Source organism: Hermetia illucens, chromosome 2 (genome assembly GCF_905115235.1).
Source record: "Hermetia illucens chromosome 2, iHerIll2.2.curated.20191125, whole genome shotgun sequence".
NCBI lineage: Eukaryota > Metazoa > Arthropoda > Insecta > Diptera > Stratiomyidae > Hermetia > Hermetia illucens.
The window spans coordinates 185,396,932-185,422,240 of record NC_051850.1 but is presented as its reverse complement, the minus strand read 5'-3'; the positions used below and the strand labels follow the sequence as shown (position 1 = coordinate 185,422,240).

Sequence of the window (25,309 nt, the reverse complement as noted above, 5' to 3'; positions counted from 1 at the left end):
TGGTGAGACGTTTCGAGTGAAACAGTTTTTGTAAGCTGTAGTCTCCAATCTTCATCCATCCGGTTTGACCAGTGCGATTTGATGTTGTTGGTTGGTTGGTTTTTGATGCTGACGTAGCCACCATATATTTTGTTTAGCGTTTCGCTTGGAATTAATCTCTCAGGTAAATTTTCTTGGGATAAGTAAGGAGGTTTTAGTGTTCTCCTTACAGAATCTGAGGATTATGTCTCCGGATATCTTCAGTTTGCTAAGGTTTAAACCATTCAACAAGCGATTATGTTTCCATAAGCACCCTGGATCTTCCTAAAACCTTTGGCAATCCTATCCTCGTTAATAGTTGATGTTCTTCTACATTGTCCTCTATCTCAGTAATGCCTTGAACCAACAATTTCCAGACCTTATTTTACAGGTCGAATATGTTCAATTTATCCAGGCATTCTCATGACAATTTGGATCCATCTGGGTCGATTTGGATGCTTTGATTGTTGCCCGGCTATGGGTTCGAATTGCAATGTTCTGCTTCCTACAGTTCCTTTGGAAATGGAAGGAAGCACATTTGCCTATGGCGTATATTTCCGTCTAAAATAGGTTTTTGTGTTCCCAATTGGCTCGGAGAACATCAAAAAGTTCTGTCCCAGCTCTTCCGTTTTGGGAGTCCAGCGGGGTACCATGCTTCCGCTTATTGGTTTAAGTAGAAAGTCTTTGTCATACTTCTCTAGTCTCCAAGTGCACATTTGTTTCTCATGGTAAAAGTTCTTCGCTGTTATCCTGTCTCTCGGTATCAGTAACTTACCGCCTAAAAAGAATACCGATTTTCTTTCGGCCTAGGCATGTCACTCGTTCACTGATACTTCTATCTTCTTCTTCTATCTGAAGATTGTTCTCTTCGTTTATATTTGAATGTTAACGGAAAGAGAAGCCAATTCTAACAGGACCTCTAAGAATGCCAGTGACAGTAATTTCTGCATCCAATTTTTGTATGCATTCCCTTTTCATTCCTTTTATTTATAAATTGCTTCTACCAGAGTCCCTTTTGGTTAAAGTTGATTGCCAAATACTGGACCCTGTTTTCCGTCTGGGGGTAGGTAGGTACGTATCAATGGCCGTTCTGAGGAGCACAATTAGCGCTGTTGTAGGCCGTTTTGATACCACAAACAGGAGAGGAGACAGACAGTGACTACTCTAATGAGAGCAAGAAGGCAGAGTCCAGCCGGCTCTAATCTAATGTAGCTAGAAATCTCTCTGAGGTCCCTAAGAATGTTTACCCAGTGTCCTAGAATTGCGTGTATCTTGTATGCATTTGCACGCGTCTGGCACAGGAGTTCTCGCGGTAGGGTTTTATTATAAGCGGCTCAAATCCTCTTTGACTTGGCAAAGGTAGTGGACCTTCGCCATTTGAGGTCCGCGGCTGCTAAGTAATAAGAGTAGCCTCCATCCTCGACAGTCGGCACCGGGACACCGACTGTATCCGTCCCAAAGCTGCCAAGAGCAGAACCCCGCCTGACCAATCTGTCAGCGGCTCATTCCCCTCTATGTTCCTATGACCGGCCCATACTCTTCAGCGAGTTTCTGCACTGATACACCAGCGTGGAGGATGTCATCGCTGCATAGAGTGCTTTAATGGCCGCTTGGTTGTCAGTCAGAATGACTATGTTACGTTTGGGACTGGAATCAGGCTTCAGCCATCGACAGACTTTCAGTATCGCCAGTACTTCCGCTTGGAATATACTAGTGGAACCTGGTAGACCACATCATTCCGATACACTGTGTGTATTCGAGAAAGTCCCCGCATCGACTCCACAGACCATCTTTGATCCGTCGGTGAAGAATACTGTGTCTTTGCCCTGCATAATGCCGCCGTTCTCCACTCTGCCCTGGTTGAAAAGTCGATAGCAAAGTTTCTCTTGAAGTCCAGTTTGCGTGTGGCCTAGTTCGTAACAAACGCTCAGATTTCCGGCATCTTGCGGCTCACAGGCACATCTTTTGCAACGGTCCTTCCATGATGTCGCTAATAATGGAGGGAAACATTCCTGACACTAATATCAACAAGTCAATATTCGTCAACCTGAGCACCTGGTGCATGCCTCTGTTCACAGCTTTAGTCAAGTGGTTGCCTGACTGGATTATCCTGGTTAGTAGCATGGATATAATCCAATGCGTAAGATACCCCTCGAATCCAAAACTAGTCAAGGCCTCCTTGACCGTGCTGATACTATCGTTGTTGAATGCTCCTCCTATATCTATGAAGGCAGCTAGGGTATATTGCTTCTACTGCAGTGACCACCCAACCGTGCCAATTACCTGTTGAAGAGCGGTTTCTGTGGATTTGCCCTTGAGGTAGGCATGCTGGGACTTAGAAAAAGGCGTTCTCCCTATAATCGCCCTTAAGTGAATGTCCAGGACGCGCTTTAGGGTTTTCAATACGAAAGAGGTGAGACTGATTGGTCGAAAGTCCTTCGCGCATTCAAGGCTGCGCCTGCCGGCTTTCAGTATGATTATCCTTAAATTTTCAGGTTGAGCTTTTTTAATGAATGGTGCTATGGTGGTCCCGCCATCCTCCGCCACTAGCAGTTACCCTCAGTTGCGTTTTATGGAATAGGGTGCCCTAATAATTGCCCTTACAGGTGAGGATTATATTATCAGTAGTTTTTCCGAAAGCACCCGTACCACGATACTATGTATTACCGACGATAGTATTAGGTTTGTCGCCAAGCTTGGTTGAACTAGAATTGTTTATTTCTGATGATCCAGCTCACTTTTAGATGAACCTCGATCCTGACAGTTGGATATTGAGCCATCTTTCTTTTCTTTTCGAGCTTCGTTAACATACAAGTGTCTGTCAACGGGACCCCTGAGTGGAGCTGCGTGCCAATTTTCGTCACTTCCCTGGAATTTGATATTATTGGGCTGAACGTTTGTGTGAATTTGCAAGTTTGCTCGGCAAATTGTCAATTTGCTGGCTGACTGAGGTAATACGTTGTTTCTTAATGCTGGCCATTGGTAGGGATAGTGTTTCCTGTTCACTCCTTGGGGGAGTATATGGCATCCACACAGTCAAATTGTGCTTCAGTTTTACTATCATCACACTTAAGACTGTGCAAGTGACAAACTCACAGCAGCGAGACAGACACCCATAACGACTGCGATTCGAACCCAGAGCGGCGAAATTGGGAGGCTGACGCTCTATCTCCTCCACCATCGCGCCGTCAGCGGTACGAATGATCTAGTGAATGGTGGTGTGGGGTTCTCACTGACTGGATGCTGTTAGATCGGAATACGGGAAGGGTTCATTTTTGTTGACACCCCCACTACAAATTCGCACAGTAATTGGTAGGGTATTCGCTTCCTTTCCTCCTTCCCCAACTGACGAAATTTTTAATTTTGGTTGGCCTTTCGAAGCACTCAATGGCCCGTATGCATGTGGCGTCAGGTTTTAGCTTATCGGTCTTATAATTTTGACTGGTTTCACTTTGATGACGTCTTAAGGATTTCGCTGATCTATTGCATGGAGTATTGCTGATCAGGGACATGAATTGCCAGTGACGTAGTTGTTTCTGCGGGAATAGTGCTCTTTTACGAGAGAGATCACAGTTAGTAGTCCTTCTTGCTGTTCGTGCAAGTAGCTTGACTCTTCTCATGGCACTCCTGATATTGACCATAAGTGGTCAGCAACGCAGACTCCTCTTTGATAATTTCGATGAAATCATCCATCACAACCATCCTTGCGTCCTCATTTTGATGAAATTGTAACGCCTCGGAAGCGCATACATATACCCTTATCATTGTAATTGTAATGATCCATGATTGTTGGAAAGGGGGGGGGCGACAAAATACCCTTTTATAGGTGGAATGAGGATGGTTTCTGGCAATGTTCTCAGGACTATCATCAGAAAAATAGAGCAAGATGCTGAGAGCAGGGGGGTTTTCCATGGGTTCGACATGCAGAGGGGGGTTTTCCCTGGTTTCGACATATAGTCCGCGCTGGTGAGAACTTATTAAAGAGCCTTCTTTCTCCATCTGGAACAAGCTTATTGTCCAGAAAAATATCGACCTCGATTTAGATGCGTCGACCTCAATGTAGAACGCGAAAAGGCTAAAGGAGATAACATTAAAATGTAACGAGCGAGATAGTAGATACTTTTTCGCAAACATTTATTATTCGAATAAAAAGATTTAACAAAATTGGTTCAAATTTAAAAGCATAATCCTACCAACTTCCATATTTAATTCAACTTAACGCGTTGGTCGGTATGGTCCGTCCCATGTCCATGGATAATCTCAAATTCGGCTAATAGTGCAAACAGTAGGAAGATTGGGTAGAAAAGTAGTCTATAGACGCCCAGACTTTTCCGCCCTTTATCCCGGGCAACTAAGTTTCCCATTAGTGGGAAGAATATAATAGTGAAGAGAATGACATGAATCGTGCTGCCGAGGGGTCCTTGACCAACCTGAAATCCAAACGAAGTTTAAAATTATTTTAAAATAACTTTTCGCCTTTTTTAAAATCTGAAGTTTAAAATTGGACCCAATCAAATATGCTTCATTTTAAGGCTGAATATGATCCACTTACCTTTGCAACCCCGGACTCACTGGTCAGTACTCTGTATAGGTAACGAGCACCAAAGGTTACAGGCATACCTTTAAGTTGAAATTTCTGATTAAGGAAAAAGGGAATAGGGAATAGTCTAATAACTGTCAATTTTTTCTTCAACTACCCTCATCACTTTTCGAGAAGCTTGCTTCCATCGTCGACTATTCTGCGCCAAGCCGCTCCAGGGTGACCTAATCGACAGGCGTCCTGGGATACCGGATACTGTTCCATGGAATAGCCCGCAAAAGAGTTCTCGCCTTTAATCAATTTGTGACCTATTCAGTGCCACTTTCGCCTTTTTATTATTAAATTTCTTTTACGTCATTTAAGTAAGTTCTTGCTTGAGGTATACTGTTAGCACCACAAACTTTACCATTCACTTCGTGAACATACCAATGAATATTTGAAAAGGATACTGAACAACGGCGATCCAAAGCATGCCGCGAAACTCATTCGCTGGTAACCTCGATAGGCCAGCGCTACATTGGCGATAAGTGATCCAATACCGCCCTCCCATGTAGTCAATGTGACCATAATGAAAGTAGGGCTCATTTGTGAAGCCATGCCGATCGTGTACGTGAGAGATGATGTTTCTGATGCCATCATTCTAATCAGAACCATGCATATCCAAATGGCATGAACCGCGTAGATCTGCAGATAGAAATAAAGATACCTTAAATTCTAGTGAGAACTAATATGGAACCTTGTAACTAAGCCCACTCAAAAGGGACACTTACCAAATGATAGACTGGTGGAGAGTCTGTTCTGGAGGTGAAGTAAACGATGATCATAATCGGAACTGAGATTGCTACCAGATAGAAGTAGATGGAAACACCAAAGAGGCTCCAATCAGCAACTAAAAGGAAGCGTTGCATTTTTGTTTTAAAGAAATTAATGTGGTTTGGTTTTTTTACTTTGTTTGTGGATAGATATGAAGAAGAAGGGTCCAGTGATGACATGGAGCATATTCAATAGTTTTGACCATCCATGGTTGGGTAAATTGTAATCGACCCGCGGACATATTAAAAGGAAAAAAAGGAAGAAGGGCGCCTGTTTGGAAAGAAAAAATATTGTTGGTTATGCAATCATTTGAAAATAAGAAGAATATTATGAAACGTGGGATAACACAAGTTTTAAAATTAGTTCTATTGTTGCTTAAGAAATAAGAATGACTGTCTAGCAGAGTCAGGGTCTATGTAGGTGGGTAGGTATCAGCGGCCGCTCCGAGGAGCCCAATTAGCACTTTGGTGCGCCGTTTTGATGTCACAAACTCCTAAGACCGTGACTGTTGTTATGGGAGCAGGGAGGCAGAGTCCAGCCGCCTCGGATCTTCAGAGCCAGCCCGTAGCATTCACGAAAGAAAGCAGCCCTCCCACCCTGCAGCTAGAAATCTCTCTGAGGTCCCCAAAGAATGGTTTACCCAGTGTCCGCAGACTGACTATAGCCAGAGCTGGGCAATCGCAGAGAAAGTGCATAAGGGTTTCCCTTTCTTCTCCGCAGCTTCGGCAATGCGAGTTGTAGGATATGCCGAGCCTAGCGGCATGGTCCCCTATGGGCCAGTGCCCCGTGCAGACCGCTGTAATCTTGAATGCATTTGCACGCGTCTGGCACAGGAGCTCTCATGATCGGGCTATGTTATAAGCGGACCAAATTCTCCTTGACTTGGCACAGCTTGTAAGCATTCGCCATCTTAGGCCCGCGGCTGCTAGGTAATGCGAGTAGACTCGGCCCTCGACAATCCCCAGTAGAACACCGACTGTATTCACCGAGGGACTGCCAAGAGCAGAGCCTTGCCTGGCTAATCCGTCAGCCCACTCATTCCCCTCTATGTTCCTATGCCCGATTGAGTACAAGGCCGTGATGGCCGCTTGGCTATCGCTCAGAATGGCTATGTTACGCTCGAATTACGTTCCAGCCATCGATAGACTTCCAATATCGCCAGTACTTCCGCCTGGAATACACTGGCGAAACCTGGGAGGCCATACGACTTGGATGCACTGTGTGTATTCGAGAAAACCCCCGTGCCGACTCCACAGGCCATCTTTGATCCGTCCGTAAAAAATACATACACAGTCTTGCAACACGTCGCCGGTCTTCCACTTTGCCCTGGTTGGAAGGTCCACAGCAAAGTTTCTCGTGGAGTTCAGCTTGCGTGTGACATAGTCCGTGGGGGATGCCCAGATTTTCTCGAGGTATTTCATCTAGGATGTTGCTGTGGCCGTAGGACTTCGCTGTCCAGCATCCGGACTCACGTAGGAACGCTCACGCTGCAACATATTTAATGTGGAGGTCTAGGGGGAGGAGATGCAGGAGTACATTGAGAGCATCTGCCGGGCAGGACTGCAGGGTCTATGTTATCTGCTGTATTAATTTCCGCAGCAAAGTCGATAGCTGGCCTGGTAGTGGCTGGAAGACAAGTGTCAGTTATGACATTTGTCAGAAAGATAAATTTTTGTCGAAAAGTAAGATCTCCACGTGGTGGCACCGGGAAACGCTGTATCGCAATGGCTTGCCGGCCGTGATGCAGTAGGCGAATGCTCCAAGGCTTAAATAGGGCGATCAGACCCGAGTCCACGAAACCTTACCAGGGGTATACTGGTACCATGGGAACCGAGATAGACCTTGGACTCATATACTTCGGGAGAATTCCTGTTGTATATGAGTACAGCTCGGTTGTTTGCGGTTGGCCCTCTAGTGGGAGCTTCATGGGGGTTGTGGTGATGCTCAAGCGAGAAGAGACCTTCAGGCCTCGACGTGGTGTTGCGTTTCAACACGGGTGCCGTACTCCTTAGTTCGGTAGAGATTTAGGCAGGTCTTGTATCCACCAGTATGAATGCTAAGCCATGCACTTGGTATAGACTGGTACCGTTGTTGCTTGTCACAGCGGGGCTCTGACTGTGGTCACAAAATCAATCCGTGTCCTAAGAAGACCGTGGGAGTAAGTCTTCCAGACAGGTGCTCACGTAAAACTCTCAAGGATAGATAGATGTCTATTTGGGATAGTTCATCATGGTATCCTCATTTGGCAGAAGAATTGATAAGCGAAACGTTGATTGGAAGCGTGGAGCACCGATTCCTATTATAGAGGCGAATGTCTCGCTTCTATTCAGTATGCTCCGAAAGTACCTAAGTACTACATTTTTAGAATATTTCCCAAGGTAGGTAGCCCGGTATTCCTTTTAGTGAGGAGACTGGAACTATTGAAGATTTGGGTAGATCAAGAGGGTTGACTAGGAATTCGAAAGACCAAATGTTAATTCTCTTATATCTGGGCCCGTGCCAAACTCTTCTATAATCCTAATGGTATTAGAGCCCATTTATTTTAGCACTTAGTAGATAGGAATGATGAAACATATTACTTATTAGGTGTATGAGAATTGGTATAAGGTACCAATCCGTATAAGGGACCAATCCGATGAACAAAATTAGCGATATGGTGGGTCGTCCTAACACCTTCACTGCTGTGGGAAAGGTAAGAGAAGCAGCCGGTTCAGATCTTTAAAATTAGATCGTAGTGTTCTTGGAAGGATATAAGCTCCTCCACGCTACAACTAGAGATCTCTTTTAGGACGCCTAAAATATACCTACTACACCTTGGTTCTAGCTAGAACTGGGCAATCGTAAAGTAAGTGCCTGAGGTTGTCTCTCCCTTCTTCCGAACTTCGAAAATACGAACTTTCTTGTATGCTGAGTTTGGCGCTATGGGTCCTTATAGGGCAGGGACACTGTCCGTATTCGTCTAGCCCAAAAGCTCTTAACTGATCTACTGTGTTGCAAGTATCTCCGCGTGGAATAGACGACCTATATCTTGTAATACTCCGGCACAAACTCCACAGGCCATCTTTGATCCGTCGATAAAGGACACCGTGTCGTAGCCAAGATATCACTGCTCTTCCACTCCGCCCTGGATGGAAACCTCTTGAAGCTGCCTTGCGTGTGGATTCTCGAGATATCTTCCATTCCATGTTGGGAAGCAGCAGCTCTGACGAATGTCAATACTTTTAATGCGTAGCGTACACTTTAGAACTCTTACCCGTTGAGTGATGCGAGAACGGAACGGGAAGAGCCCTCAAAGTATTCTCACTCCTTTGGTGAAGGCCAAACGCAGCTATAGGGAATTAATCCTCTCCTACATCTGATCTAGTCGTAGCAATCTTGCATCCTTGGGGATTATCAGTTTGGGGCGCACAGGGATCACCGTGCATCCTTGTGGATTATCAGTTCGGGGCGCAAAGGGGTCACCCTGCATCCTTGGGGATTATCAGTTCGGGGCGCAGAGGGATCACCCTGCATCCTTGGGGATTACAATTCGGGGCGAAAAGGGATCACCCTCTATCATTAAATTTCTGTACCGAGTAGAGGCTTTGACTAGATACAGCCTTCAGGACAATTTTCATTTTCTGGTAGAGGATGATTACATATTATTGGGGGAAGGCATAATCAGGTGGTTTTGGAAATACGGTAGGTTACGCAGAAATGGAATTTGGTTCCATCTTGAGGTGGACCAATTTGGACCAATTTGTGTTATCTGAATCTCTGGGCATGGATTCGAGGTCAGGTGTAACAGGGCCATGAATCTTTCGATGAACATTATCGAGATATTTAGAAGACGATTTCCCATTTATGAAACCCATTCCCTCAAAGGAAGTTGTTGGAGGCGCTCAGAAGTGGCCTGAATTTATGAAGACCCTATCCTCAGTGTTCTTTGTTACCTGTAGGAGTCTCAAGGGTGGATCTACATATTTGAAAGTCAGCAAACAAACCTTAATTCGTGACCACCAGTGTGGAGGGCGAGAAGAGCTGGAGGTGGGTATATGGGTTTGGGGCTTGGCGGGTGGCGAAATTTGGGGAAAAATTGAAAAATCTTTGGAAAAACTTTAAAGGCCGATATCTCGGAGCTTAAGCTTAATTCGTGATCACCAGTGTGGAGGGCGAGACGAACTGGAGGTGGGTATATGGGTGGTGCGGCCATGAGGTATCACTTCTTCATTTCATAAAAGTTCATTTGAACGGACAACATTATTGGAGAGGTACCAGGGTCTATGGTGACTTTACAACATTTTAAATGCTGCAATGTGGGGTACAGCCTACCAAGTTATAATGAAGAAGATCCGCGGGCAAAAATCACCTCAAGTGACATGCCCACGTCTCTTGTTGCAAATAATTACAACTCTTTTCCCGCAGCAGGAACAGGACGAAAGAGAACCCCAACTGGCAGCTCAGCAGGACGTCTTCTCGATCCCTGATGTTACCGAAGAGGAACTTTGGGAAATCTGCAGACGTACTGAGGATAGCAAGGCTCCGGGAATCGACGGAATTCCGAACAAGGCTCTGAAGGTGGCGGTCAAGGTCAGACCAAGGTGGTTCGCAAACACATTCGAATCGTGTATGGTGGAAGGAATATTTCCCGCCCAGTGGAAGAGGCAGAAGCTGGTGTTGCTACCGAAGCCCCAAAAACCACCCGGCGTGCCCTCTTCATATCGCCCTATTTGTCTCTTAGACACCGTGGGGAAGATGTTGGAGTGGGTGATATACAACAGGCTGCTCCCGTTCATCGAGCTTGCGGGTGGTCTTTCAGTCAGAGCGGCAATATGGGTTTCGGCGAGCCCGTTCTACGGTCGATGCAGTAGCAAAGGTCGTGGAATTGGCTCGAAATGCAAATGCTGTGCTTTGGTGATGCTGGACGTCAAAAATGTTTTTAACTCAGCCAACTGGGGCTGGATTAAGGGCGCTTTGGCCAAACTGGGTGTTCCTAGCTACTTGGCTCGGCTCATCGAGAGTTATCTTTCGGACAGACTTCTCTGGTACGAGACGGACGATGGGCCGAAGGGGTACATTGTGACAGCAGGTGTGCCTCAAGGTTCTGTATTGGGACCGCTGCTGTGGAACATAATGTACGACGGAGTGCTTGGCCTTCGCGTGCCGGAGGAGACAACGCTGATTGGTTTTGCGGACGACTGGCGGTAGTTGCAATTGCAAAGCATCCCGAGGACGTGGAGCTTTATGCAAATGAAGTCATTCATACCATCAAGTCATGGTTACGAATGGCCAAGCTGGAACTGGCGGACGAAAAGACGGAGGCGGTCCTCATTATCAACCGTAGGAAGAACAACACGGTTACCATCCAGGTTGGTAATCGTGAGGTCGTCTCAAAATCGGTTGTCAAATACCTGGGGTTGATGATCGATGCCAAGCTGAGTTTCAAGGGACACTTGGATTATGCGCGAGAGAAGGCAGCGAATGCCAGCTCATCCCTTGCAAGGATGATGCCTAACGTGGGAGGGCCGAAGTATAGTTGCAGGCTAGTCATCCCGGGAGTGGTGAACCACGCTGTCAACCGGAGGAAGATAAGTTCGGCATACCGGCCAATTGCGCTAAGGGTATGCAGCGCATTTAGGACGCCGTCGACAGAGGCAGTGTGTGTCATCGCAGGAATGATCCCTATAGATCTTCTAGCGAGCGAGGCACACTGGCTCTACGAAAAACGGAAGGCAAATCCAGCCGAGGTGAATGCGGATTTCCGAAAAGCCATCAGGAGAGAGTTGTGTGGCAAGTGGCAACAACGGTGGGGTAACTCCGACAAGGGCCGGTGAACCCATACATTGATCCCGTGTATTGAGAAATGGGTCAACCGAAGCACGGAGAATTGAATTTCCACCTGACACAGTTCCTTACGGGACACGGTGGCTATAGGAAGTACTTGCATCGCTTCTCCCAACTGTCCTGAATGCGGTGCTACACCCGAGGACCCGGAGCACGTTATGTTCCATTGTCCCAGATTTCTGCAGCAGAAAAGAAGGTTGAACAGCATCTTAGGGGCGGACATCGAGCCTTCGAACCTGGTGGACGAGATGCTGAAGTCGGAGGAAAATTGGATGGCGGTAAATGAGGCAGTAGCCGTGGTGCAGACGAAACTCCTGGAGTTGGATCGAGCTCGGAAGGCGGCGCAACGGAGACGCGACATGGACGAGCTATAGCAATCCAGAGCCTCTCCCGCAAAGTAATACTTCACGGTGGTGCCGCGGGGAGGTGCGAAAGAGTGGAGGTGGTTTTAGTGCTGCAACCTGGCGCAGCAGCGTCTTTCTAAGATTTCCACCTCCATCCATAAAAAAAGTGCTAGTATTATCATTAGTTTGATCACTGATACCAGGATTACATGGAAAGCGATTCCAATATTGACGTCACATGAAGCGCTACCGGTGGTGATTATAATTGGAGGTCTTGATCACGTGATTTCGGGATCGGTGATGTCATTTGAATAATGTAATGCTGTGATATTTAGGTCAGCTGAGCGGTTGAAGTAACTCAGTATGAAAGTGTTAGTATGGGGGTAAGCCTCTTGGCGAATTACATGCTAAGGATATTAGGATTTGTTTCGAATAGTCTGGAAAACTAAGCGACCCTAGGATGTCTACTGACCCCGGGTTCACCAAGGACCTCTGGTTTTTCGGGGACTGGCTTCAGTTTTGCAGGACATGTATTCCAACGCTTACCTTCCTTTCCCTTATCTGTGACTTACCTGTATCTGGATCAGAATTCTGAAATTTGGACTTTAAACCGCATAAAAAAAATTACCCGTATTACTAACAAAAATCGTTGAAAACATGATGCCTCTCGCCAATCATCTCTAGGGACGGGATTGATTGATGAAAGAAATTGTTGAAATAGTCTGGAATTAGCATGCTCAGCTACGAATCCAGATCTTGTTGTTTCAATATCGAGTACTGAGACTGTATCCTTCATTAGTATTTCCATGACGCCTTCTTCTTGTAGTTCTTCTAATTCTTTCTCTAATTTTTCTGGAATGGAACAAAATTGGCTTACACATAGTCATTATTTTGAATTTAAAGGAAAATATAAGTAGCAATGGTAGAACTGGTTACCAGATAGATATTAGAGACAGTGTGGATGTTTTTGAGGGAGAGTGGTTGGTTGAGTTGAAGACGATTGCATGAAGTTCAGATCCAAAAAGGTCCCAAAAATAGCAAAGATTTTTCTACCATATACTGTATCAAGAAAAGAAGATTAAGGTGGTAGTAAACCTTTTGATGATCCTTTCTGGAACACTAACATCATCATCATCAACGGCGCAACAACCGGTATTCGGTGTAAGCCTGCCTTAATAAGGAACTCCAGACATCCCGGTTTTGCGCCGAGGTCCATCAATTCGATATCCCTAAAAGCTGTCTGGCGTCCTGGCCTACGCCATCACTCCATCTTAGGCAGGGTCTGCCTCGTCTTCTTTTTCTACCATAGATATTGCCCTTATAGACTTTCCGGGTGGGATCATCCTCATCCATACGGATTAAGTGACCCGCCCACCGTAACCTATTGAGCCGGATTTTATCCACAACCTGACGGTCATGGTATCGCTCATAGATTTCGTCGTTATGTAGGCTACGCAATTGTCCATCCTCATGTAGGGGACCAAAAATTCTTCGGAGGATTCTTCTCTCGAACGCGGCCAAGAGTTCGCAATTCTTCTTGCTAAGAACTCAAGTCTCCGAGGAATACATGAGGACTGGCAAGATCATAGTCTTGTACAGTAAGAGCTTTGACCCTATGGTGAGACGTTTCGAGCGGAACAGTTTTTGTACGCTGAAATAGGCTCTGTTGGCTGACAACAACCGTGCGCGGATTTCATCGTCGTAGCTGTTATCGGTTGTGATTTTCGACCCTAGATAGGAGAAATTGTCAACGGTCTCAAAGTTGTATTCTCCTATCCTTATTTTTCCTGTTTGACCAGTGCCGTTTGATGCTGTTGGTTGGTTGGTTTCCGAAGCTGACGTTGCCACCATATACTTTGTCTTGCCTTCATTGATGTGCAGCCCAAGATCTCGCGGAAATGGCCGCCTGTTCGATCTGGATGAAGGCAGTTTGTGTTTCTTTCCATGATGTCGATGGATAGATAGAGGATGGATAGAGTTCTCTAGGCACTGATTATGCAACAGCTATCTGACAGCTGCGGGTATATATTTATAAGGAAGGAAAGGGTCATCAATAGAACGAAAATACAAACCGATTACCTGAAGGAGCCCAAGGCGCTACGGTTGTGACGATACACTTTGGAGCGTTAACAAGGCTGACATTGTTGAACCCATCGAGCGACATCTTTTCGCATGCCCCCACCCAGCTGTACTTCTGGGAAACAGGCAAACTAAGCCTGTAAGGCCGAGATGCGCTACGTTGTGATGCACGTCGAGAGCTCTCGTGCGTAAGGCCGCTGGTATATAGATTTTGACATTTCCGGTGGAAGTGTCGCACAGTATCGCGGTGGCCGTCGACGTGCAATCGTTAAAAGCTTGCCTGGAGTTTCTGAGTAAGTGATGTATTTGCTCACTGCTCACTTGGGCTTCAGCGACCGCTTCCACGTTGAATGTTGAGGGCATAATTATGACGCACCATCAAGAAAGGGCGTCTGTTACTTCCATGTCCGTTCGCTTTATAATTTTAGAAACTACCTAGTGCTGTAGTATGCAGTCCACGCGCTTGTCTGGGCGGGGCCTTTTCCACGCGTTGCTGTTTAGCGTAGATCACTGGTTACTGGTCGGTAAAAACTGTAAAGAAATGGCCTTCCAGAAAGGGTTGAAAATGCTTAATGACCTGGAGGTTTTACATGAGTATCCGAGTGTACCGAGTATACATAAGTATCGGGTCTTCTTAAGACACGGATTGATTTTGCGACCACAATGAGAGTCCCGTGATGACCAGCCTAAAGGTACCAGTTTATACTGAGCACAGGCTTAGCATTCACACTGGTGGATGCAAGACCTACCTAAAGCCTCTACCGAACTAAAAAATATCACACCCAAATTGTACAGCGAAAACCCACGCTTGAGTGGCTTGATGAATGAAACTCCCACTAGGAGGCCAATGGTAAATTATTGGACCGAGAAATCCAGAAGGCGCTAGGGATCGTGAGGAAATCCAAGGGAGGCGACGATGGTGATATGCGATGCATCCGTCTTCAGAGTTAAAGCCGGGTTCAATGACAATTATGCGGTTGTCGTCACGTCGGTGAGTTTTGCTTTGGTCCTCTGAAATGCAGCTTCTGTTCCAGGCGTCCTAACTAAGTCAGCCTTCTTATCCTTGACGGGAAGCCCCTTGAGAAGCACCTTTTAGGGGAGCTAACATGCAGCAGCCCTCGGAATGTAGCTACGATAGAAATTTAGTATTCCCAGGAATCAACGAAGCTCGGCGGTTGACTCTGGCCTTCGAAAGTCTTCGATTGCTTTTACCTTGCGCGAAGAGAAGAGACGATGTAAATGATTTGTTTCCTCTTCGTTCTTGTTCAGGATGCATTTGTCCGGGTTGTTACGCATGTTGATCGTGGTCGCCCGAGGCTACGAATATGTCGTCCAAATAGCACCACGAACGAGGAGGAGGAACGAACAGTCCCGCAGGAGATGATTCATGTTACGTTGAGGCGACTGAGCTAGGTTTCAAGAACCCATTGGCAACCGGGTGACTTCAAAGAGGCCGAATTGTGTTGTGATTGCCGTCTTTGGAATGTTCTTTTCTGCGAACGAGATCTGACAGAAGTCACTGCGGAGGCAGACCTTGCTTTTCACCTTCTGTAATAAGTCTTCCATAATATGAGTCGTGCAAGCATTTTGACGCTTTCTAACTAGCTGGACGATAGTCCAATGGTGTCTTGCTTCTGTCAATCGCAAAATTACTTCTCGGGGGCTTCGAAGCGAGTTCCGACTAGCTTACAAGGGGGCTCGCACGGGTGTGTCAAACTCGTGTTTCACTGGAAGGTTCGGAGTTGGCTGTGCTCTGTGGGGAGCAAACGTTCCTAAATTCTTCTTGGAGATGGATTGGGTGGACTTAAAGCGGATCGTATCTCTTGCATTTACCTCAGCATAACGGATCACTTTCTCGAGGGCCAAGTTAAAGAGGACGCATGATAGGGCATTCCCTTGTCGTAGACTGTTCTTGATGTCGATTGGTCTTCAGAGTGATCCTGCTGCTTTTATCTGGCCTCACATATTGGGCAGGGTTAGCCTAGTCAGTCTAGTAGTGGCAGTATTTGTCCGTCGTCTTCAGTTGGCGGGACCTCCAACTCGCTGATGTCCTGGTTGTTCAGTAGCTCATCGAAGTACTCAACCCATCGCTCTAATATGCCCACTCTGTCGGAAATCAGATTTCCCTCTTTGCAGGATGAACATCGAGGTATGCAAGACTTGATCCTGCTAACTTGATGGTAAAACTTGAGAGCCTGGTGCGGTTGCTCCCTGTACTTTTCGAGTTTACAGCTTGTTGGTTCTCCCAGGCTTCCTTTTTCCATCAGAAACGCTAACGCTAGGCTTATATTCAAAGGATGATGAGCAGCTGAAGAGGGGTAGGAACATGTATAACTGATTTTGATTGACCTGATCTGGCTAGATGGCGAGGAGGAAGATTGCGTGGTGTTTTTTTTGTGCAGTGTCTCCACACTTTACTGAATATTTTTCGGTTGTCGTTGGCGCCTTTACAGACTGGAAATCATTGGTGTTTATTTTAAGCGAGTTCGACTATTGCATTGATCCGTTTGTTGGTGCCTGTACAAAATTTAGCTGCTTGACGGTGCGCCTTACCAAGTGAACTACCAAACGGAGGTGGAGTCTCTGCGGCTGTCCGCTCCAATACCTGTCCAGGATGGATCGAATCGAAGTAGAGGAATCGCTGGTCAACGCGGACGACCATTGACAGCGTTTTATTACCGTGCTCACGGCGCTGCCAGCTGCGGTGTTAGGTGAGCTGAAATTGAGGTACAAGCCTTCTTCTTATGGAGGTGCATGCCAGATTATGTCCCTTTATGAGTTACCTTTTTAGATCGGGTGTTATTATATATTATATTAGGAGGAATGCAAGGCGTTAAAGGACCGTCACGACAGCGCAAGGTAACTGGCGGAGTGAACCTAGCACGATTCTTTACCTTCGGGGCGATGAAAACGTTATTGACCCTGGCTGACATGGTACAGGTACCTTGACTACTGAGGTGCATTGGCTGTGTCAGTTATTGTGGGGGAAACTGTCGACCTTAACGCAGTGCAAATGGGGAATCACATCCCCATCCGAGATCCGTAAGCTCCAGAATTTAGTGAGCTATATGGAGCGACCATTAACTGATGTAACATCACCCGAGTACAAATTAAGGTATATTGCTCTGGCACATGCCTCTCCTCTTAGGGTCCCCCATCAAATAAGTCGCTATCAACGGCTGGAGGCAATGTGGGTGGCGTTGACGTTTGAGGAGCTGCAAGGCTCCAACCTCTGCTTCAATTCGTTTAGACCGGACCATTTGCCTTAAGAGAGTGTTTCATTTGGCGGTCGGCAGTGTGGAAAACGGTATAATATGATGTTGAGCCGCGTCCCATCTCCAGCAGACTTCAGTGGAGAAACTCCCGTTTCTCCCGCCGCAGTTGAGCATTGTTAAGGGCTTGGACTACATAATACTGAAAGGAATTTTTTCGATTTTCTCTTTGACAAGGGACTCTGTTCGCGGCCCACTTCACTGGCTACTACATCCTACACCATGCTGTACAACAGAAGTTTTAAGTCTTCCTTACTGCTTCGACGTCAACGTCCAATGACATTTCATTGAATGAGGTATAATGGACATTGGACATTGTCAACTAGTGACTTTTGTCTATTGGATGGCTCCACGTCCACACAATGCGGTCCGCGCATTGTAGAAAAGCGCCCATAATAATATGGGGCCAGAAAGGGTTCACACGAGATTGTTGTTCTACGTCAACGACTTTCTAATTAGCCTCGATACCCAGTAGTTTGCTCATGGCTTAGATCGCATCCTTTTGGCAGGGTATTTTTGACTAGGCAAGTGGAAGACTAATTAGATTTTAGGTCGGCAGGCAATCTTTGGCGTTTATGCCTTGTTTACCGAATTGGCTATCTATCAATCTCTACTTCGGTACTTAGCTCACGATAGGATTCAGCCTTTGACGAGTTTCTCTCCTACTCCGAGGGGACCTTCCGTCCTTGGTATCACCTTCGACTAAATGACAGGTGCTTAGCGAGGTGGTCAGGCTTTCTGATCCCAAACAAAACTACCTATAATTGTTTGAGGTATTATTCAGTCTCTCTGTGCAGCTGGCTTTGGAGTGGAATTGCCCCCTTTCGGATACCAGAGCGCGAACATGGTCGCCATTTTGCATTGGAATCGAAGACTTCGAACAACCCCGCATTCCTCGATGTTGAAGCATGGCTCTTGGTCGCTTGATGGCACTTCATGTTTATATAAGGCATTTCATGGTTTTTGGACGCAAATATACAAGCTGTGGTGGTCGTCCACCGCGCTCTCTATGGTTCTGAGTGTTGGTCGACTATAAAAGACAATGCACGGCGTCTTGCGGTAATGGAGACGAAGATGCTACGTTGGACTAGTGGCGTCCACGTTTAGATCACATCCGAAATGATCCGCGATCGTTATGGGGTTGCACTGATCGTGGAAAAGTTGTGAGAGAGGCGTCTTCGATATTATGGTCACGCAATTCGTGCCAACGAGTATTCACTTGCCAAGATTGATCTGAACATCGAAGTCGATGGAAAACGAGCAAAAGGCAGACCTAAACAACGGTGGCTTGATACGCTAGACGGCGATTTGAAAGCCTCGAGATTGCAAGCAGATCAAGCATTCGATAGAGCCAAATTGCGAAGCCGATCCCGCTTGTGAATGGGACAAAGGCTGAAGAAAAAGAAGTGGTCGTCCAGACGCGTGGCTTTCGACGTCGTAAACTGGATCTTCTAGCAAGGTTTGGTTGTCCTTGAATCTAGTCAGAATTAGCAGGCATAAGTAGGCTTAGTAGCCTCCTTGCATTTCATCTGTGCAGCGCTCTCATCTCTCTCATCAAGGAGGATTTTGGGGTGCAGTGGCCAAGTCAGCGGAACATCAGCTGAGAATTGTATGTAGACATTCTGGTTATCTTGCTGTGTTCATCCAGACATACCTTACTTCCAGGCCAATAACTACGCAACGGGATGAACTAGACAATAAAACCTTTGGCGACTTTAGCGAGGCGACCAGTTGACTACCTACTCTACAACTTGGAGGCATGTTCAGATGATGTATTCCTGACCTTCAGATTGGGGATGTCGTGCTGATTAAGGATGAGGACTCTTCGTCTTTTGATTGGCTGGTGATCATGTATCATGTATGTCATTAAAATATAATTACTCTAAGAATGGACAGGGTCAGTGAACTAATCTTAAAAAAGTCTTTAAAAATGGTAAGTTTGGTGGAAACCAAATACTTATTTGCTTACGATTTCCATACCATTTGTTTCCCCAGCTTGCAGCATTTTCAATTTCCTTCTAACATCTGAAAAAGGAAGATTTTTGAACGGAACTTTCGGGTATATTGCTGTTAATTTCTTTACCCTTCGATAGTCGCTTTATAATGATAGTGTCGATGGTTACGGTTATCAAAAATACGATATAAAACAAAAACAAGGCTGTGGAAAGGAAAACCAATTAAATGGTAACTTGCTGTTCGTTGAAGTAAAAGATACTCTTACGTATACATTCAAGCATTTCGATCCTGTCGTCCTTTAGAATGTATTCAATGTAAGCCAGTAATGTCAGCAGAAAAAGTGCATCCCGGATATATATAGGACGATAAATATGGAATGGCCGAATCACCAGCACTGCACCAGCTACGAGTGAGTGCGTGAAAATGGCTGATGCGTGAGACCCATTAAAAAGGTCCGTAGTGCTGCCCTTTATGTGGAGGAGGGATGTGTATATCCCAGCGAGGCTATTCGCAACTGCGAGGATCGTCGCTCCAGCAAGGCTCTGGCTCAAGCGAAGTCTCTTTGCGAAGTAATTTATTGCCGAAATGAAGCTGTAAGCGAGATTGATAAGGGGTTGAAATGCCTCACCTGTCTCCTGACTTTAGATAGATCTAATTGAGTTTAACTTACAAACTGCCGATGAGAAGACCCATAACTTGCAACAGATAGAAAACGAGAAAGAATAAAACCCCAATGTAAATCCAATCTACAGCCGGGGACTCCGCCTTCTCGATAAAACAGTACAATATTTTTATATAGTTAATATATTGCATACTATCTTGGCAATATCCGTCTTTGGTAATGTGCTGGCATCTTTCGGAGTATGGAAGATCGTAGGTGGCGCTGCATCCATCCTTTGAAAAAATGAAAAGGTTAAACCTCCTGAACAGAAAAGGAGTGGATATTATTTACATATTTCACGAATTTAATGAAAATTGCATGTGGCTCATAATAAGGTCGGGATCCATTGGAGCCCGTAAGCGCTCCATAAATTAGTGGTCTATTTACTTCCATTTTCCAATTAAAGCTCGTGAAACTTGAAAAAACGTACGAATTGAAAAGGGAGGAAGAAAATGTCAGTGACTGTTGACAGGTAGTTCGAAATAACCTGGGCGTGTACTAGGATAGATTAGGTGACTCACTAGTTCAGCAAGGTTTTTCTTTTGACATTTTTTGACGCTTGGGTCAAGGGTTTAGGTCTAATATCCTGACAACTCCTATATTATACTTGACGAAAGAGGAGAATGCAAAGAACTCTCTTATTCGGAACGGCCTGGTCTGATTAAGTTTTAAGTTAAGATTGCATAACTCGGCAAGCTCTCAACCTTCCTCATGGCGGCTGCAGGGAGCCATCTTTGAAAGGACGAACAATGTGTAGTGTCGGGTTAGGAGTAGGTCCATTCCACTGGTGAGGATCTGTCCGTCTGCTGGTCATGTTTTCAGAGTAAGCGGGTCTAGCGGGGGATGAACTAAAGCAAAGGTCTGGAAATCGATCTCACTGCACTGGAAAAGAAGGTAACAGGACTCCAAGCCAAGATGGAATATTATACACCGAAGGCATCCTCTCAGGAGACAGCAGCCGCCGAGGGTAGAACAGTCTTTGCCATCAATAACACCTAGCTAAAAACCACTGTCGACGAACTGGACGTTGTTAGTAACAGTTTCAATACTCCTCAGTAGTCCGTAGACGGCGGAGTCTCCCAAGGAGCAAAGGCCGATGAGAATGCCGGTCATCGGATATTAGTGAAGAAGTGGAGGTCCACTGGAATCCTGCCGAAGAATTAGTACAAGAAGCCCATACATATTCGGGGCAAAATTGGGTAGAATATGGAGGCCCGTACCGTGGGTGATGGGATGAAAAAGAATACCAAAATAAACGGGAGAAATTGAGGGGGCGAACGAACAGAAGACGAAACCTACTGCCTCCAATAGCAATCGATCTCAAGATGAAACAATAATAGCAAAGCAAAAGGAGTAGACTGTGCAGGGGCTCGGACGAGAAGCCACCTCCGCACTGCGAAACCCTTCAGCGACATTCGCAATTGCCATTCACCAACGGCAAATTGGACCAGTATTGAGATTAAGCTATCAGAGATGGTCGTGGGGCATCTCCTGCAGTACAAAGGGAGACGCGGAGTGTATCCCCTGCTTTGATTCCTCCTAGGTGAGTTCCATGTGATGGCATGCGAGGACCAATTCTCCGGGAACTTTTTCAGTTCATGCGTCACTAAAATCAGAGACAACCGGTTGCAAGCATCTGGGTATCTGGTATCCGAAGGTCCGCACAGAAAAGGCCAAGCTCGTCCAATCCTTGTGTCTGCGACTGTGTGGTAATTAAGGAAGAGGAACCCCAAATGAAGAGCCAACTTTTTCTACTTCGAATAAATAGAGATTGCCAGGAGGCACTGGAGAAGGTGGATTAAGTAGTGCGGTTCGGCAGGCCTGATGAGAGGAGGTGGAAAAAGGGATTCTCCTCGAGATCACAGTTTACTAGGGGACCGGGAATTTAATTTTCAATGATATGTTATGTATCACACACGAGACCTGTGTAATTTTCACTTCGGATCCGGTTTTTTTGAATAGCTTTCACCCCGGCGGCCCTGCGGATCAGAGTTTGGAACACAAAGGCAAAAGTGCTCTGCTCCACGAAACGGGCCGGAACTCGGGGAGATGAAAATCCACGATCCGAAGATCGTCCTATGGTAGCGCAGATAAATTTGCAGCAGTCAAAGTGTACCTCAGCTAATCTGCTGGTCTTCTTTCGAGAGGGAGACATCGATGTCGGAATAATACAATACCCAAGGATTGAAGAAGGCAGAACTATTAAAGGACTGTAAAATAAATGGTACAATTTATTCCACAGCGCAAGGAATACTAATTAGGACAGACTTAGAGCATGTACCCCCGTCAGGAGCTAACACGCTGCAGTTACCAAAACGAGGTCAAACTGGGACAAAAGCGAAGGACGTTTATATATCCTGGACATACCTGCCTCTCGATCGATTAACTTCACTGCAATATTTGACGACCACCATCGAAGCAATGAAGGCTAACCTGTTAAGAGGCTGTGCCACGAAAGCAAGGCATACGCTATGGGACTGATCGAAGAGCACCAAGGCTATTCGGAGAATTAAGATGTTTAGTATTACCGATAATGAAATTTTTACTTTGGTGAACTAGAGGGTGATCAATCTTGCTGTAGAGGTCCCCAAACTTTCCAGAGATCTTAGAAGGATCGACTGGAGGAGGTTAGGTTAAGACATCAAGAACAAATTCTCCGAGATGAAAATTGGCCCTGCAGACGAACTGAAGTCAAAATGACATGCCGAATTTTAAAAATGGTATTCGAAAACGCTTTTAAACTCTTGTGCCCTGCAAAATACAGCAAAAAAAAATATCACCATGGTAAAAGGAAGACCTGTTCAACCATAGGGAACTGACCCAGGGAGGTCTTCAAAATTTGCTACAGGCATAAATACAGACAGCCATACAAGATTGCCTGTAAACGGTTCTGGTTGGAATATTGTCAACGCATTGAAAGCACTAGCGAGTTTGCGAGACTCAGAAGGATCCTGATCAGGGAATGCTTTCTTAAAAAGTCGAAAGGGTCCTGGACGAAATTTTCTGGTGAGACTCTGGAGATGATAGTAGCTACGAGCTTCCCTGCTAACGAGGAGGGCCGCGAGTCAAAGCCTTGCTTGGAGGGCGTGCAACCCCAGGTTGTCAGATTTTCAAATCGATAATTACAGCTTCTTCGCATGTAAATTTCCAGCCCCAGATATCATAATGCCGGTTATGCTCCAGAAATATTAAGAAAAATTGTGCGGTCACTTGTAGGGATTTACCGGAACTGAATTTGTTTGGAATACGCACTACTGGCGACGCATGCAGCCTTGAGTCAGCGAAAGACTTTCGGTCAATCGACTTCACCTGATTCGTGTTGAAGACTCTAAAGCGCACCCTAGACTTTCACTTAAGGACGATCTTGGAGAGAACATACTTCCTTAAATTTCAGCATGCCTGCTTTAAAGCAAATCTACTGAAGTCACTCGTCACGAAATAATAAGGGGATCATTTAACAATGTTAGTACCGAAGACATTAAGGGAGTTCTAACAAAAAAAGGGTTGGAGAGGCAGGACATAACTTGAGCTGTTAGCGGAGGGACGGCCCCCCATCTCTCCGGTGCTTGGTTGATAGTAATGGATGAAATACTATGGATACTGGACGGGAACTGGGTGAAGATGGTGGCGTATATCGTCGATTTGGTGATATTGGTGTGAAGGATGTTTTTTTTGAGGGTACATGAATTCCACCCCCCGCGGTCAAATGGACAAAGATTTAATTTTTCCTCCAATGTAAAGTATTTGAGTTTGATCCTGGATCCAAAGTTAAATTAAATAGTAAATCAGATGTATTTGCTGCCAGACTCTCTGAGGGTTTATGCTGAATAGTGAAGCCAGATGGTCATAGTAGCATCCTAAACGAAATGCCAGGGGAGCTTTGGGTACCTCATAGTGGACTGCAGTACACACACGCCGATATTCAAGGGATTTTTTTTGTGGATCCGTCAACCAGGGCAGAGTGAAAGGTTAGTGATGGATCTCGAGGTTATGACAAGCATTGCATTGTGCATGCATTATAGCCATCATTAAGGCCTTTTCTTCGGTTGCAACATCTGCAATGCTGGTTGGGCAGCGCAGGACATGCTGAACAGTTTGAGTGACATGCTCCTTTTCGAGATTCTCTTTCCTAGGAACATAGGCGGGAATGAGCAGGCCGATGGACTGGCTAGGCGAGGCTTCGCTATTGGCAGTCCCTTGAGCTTTGGGAATCTCAAAAAGATCTTTGCCTGTATGATGACGGAGCTATTATCCTCCGACTCCGCTCCCTGCTTTTCCCACAACAGTCCCGGTGTTAGCAATTTGAAGCATTCCGGAAAACATTAGGTGGCCACTGGCACCTCTAATGTTCTGATGTAGTGACACCGGCGGTAGAGACGTACCTGGTTTTGTTTTTTCTAGTTTCGTCGAGTCGGCTTACTTTCCGCCCATTTTTATCGTAAGAAATAATTGTGTTCCTCCAATATTGTTCGCCGCGAGGTGGATTGAGTGCTGGCTCCAGTTGACAATCAATAATTCAACCTTTTGAATGGAACAGACAGGAGCGGAAGTTGATTTTCCATTTGTAGATTGCTCTAGGATTCACATCCTAGAGCCTTTTTTACATCATAAACGTTCACGTTTCTACAGTGGAGTTCTACAAATTCTGTGTTAGATATTACACAGAATTCATGCTAAGAAATTTCAACAGCAAAATAGAGAGGGAGAGGGAGGGAGAATCTACTTAAGGTATTCGCTGCTTAACTTGTTTACTTGTAACTCCAAACTACCAACTACAAACTACAAAACTACTTTATTACGATCAGGGGAGGGGGGATTATCATTCTGAAGAGGGCCACCTTTTTTGAGTTTGAGATTATATATGGTCGCCATATTTAATGCCGTATTGCCATGGTTACTGAAATGTGCCCCAGCTCCCTCACAGCTTTCCAAGAAGCTTGCATTCTTCTTTCACTGTCCTGTGCTACGTAGTTTTATGACGGCCCACTTGTCGTGCATGGCATAGCATTGCTTGAGGTATATATAGACCGGGTTCACTAAGAAACACACGAATACGCGACTATCCAGTGGGAATATCGGTGTAAGCAACACACTTATTTTTAGTACCAAAAGCCAACTGACCTTATGAAGCGGTGGAAGCTGCGGAAAGTCGAAAATAATTCATCATTGTCATTACAGATCTGGAGACTGCATTCAGTTCCCTCATCACGATCACAATGTCGTCTGTAGAAGTCTTTCCTTGATCGCTTTGAATTGCTCATACAAAGCCTCCTACTACTCCTCTGTACACCAAGCTACCCGAGTAGAATAATGCAGTGCCGCATAAATGAGATGAGTGCTCTTCAAAGTCCCACCTCCCTATCCAGCTTACGTCAAGAATGTCCAAACTATATCACTAGAATTCATGTTGAGGTTGGAGCAAGCGGGTATTCTTGGGGCCTCGAGAAGTATGCGCACAGTCCGGAATCCAATCGCTGTTGATGTAAACGAACGGTCGTAGGAAAGAAAGTCAGTGCACCTCCTAGTCAAGGTTGCCGAAGTCAACTTCCTATTTTAATAGTAAATACTATTGGTCCAGGTGGGGTTTACCAAACCTATTCAGGCCCCCTGCTACTCTTGACTCTTTGCTTCTCCTTTCGCAAACGGGATTGGGACCGCCTATGAAGCTGGATTATATGTGCTAGTAGCAAAGGGCAGCTCAAACACCATGCATATCCTGTGACATGTTTTTTTTTTAATTATAGAACTTGGGAAATGTGGATAATATACAACTAAAACCAGAAGCACAATATTCATTAAATTC

The 25,309-nt window shown here is 45.6% G+C and overlaps 1 protein-coding gene across 1 annotated transcript; it reads right to left on the bottom strand.

Annotated features, from left to right (window-relative positions):
* Positions 1-4,135: 4,135 nt before the first annotated feature.
* On the bottom strand, positions 4,136-19,961 carry LOC119649374 (mitochondrial sodium/calcium exchanger protein-like). Its single transcript, XM_038051490.1, has 11 exons — positions 19,798-19,961; positions 19,516-19,739; positions 19,111-19,436; positions 18,973-19,047; positions 18,870-18,914; positions 12,167-12,390; positions 5,506-5,641; positions 5,329-5,447; positions 5,008-5,242; positions 4,571-4,638; positions 4,136-4,448 (listed from the first exon to the last, which is right to left on the bottom strand). The coding sequence occupies exons 1-11, from the start codon at positions 19,897-19,899 to the stop codon at positions 4,224-4,226; spliced, it is 1,779 nt and encodes a 592-aa protein (XP_037907418.1). The 5' UTR covers positions 19,900-19,961; the 3' UTR covers positions 4,136-4,223.
* Between the last annotated feature and the right edge of the window lie 5,348 nt (positions 19,962-25,309).

Coding starts and splice junctions, on each gene's coding strand:
- LOC119649374 (XM_038051490.1), bottom strand. CDS start 19,899: ATGGAAGTAAATAGACCACTAATTTATGGAGCGCTTACGGGCTCCAAT. Junction 12,391..18,869: donor GCAAGCTGGGGAAACAAATG/GTATGGAAATCG, acceptor GTTCCATTCCAG/AAAAATTAGAGAAAGAATTA. Junction 4,639..5,007: donor CTTTGGATCGCCGTTGTTCA/GTATCCTTTTCA, acceptor TTCAACTTAAAG/GTATGCCTGTAACCTTTGGT.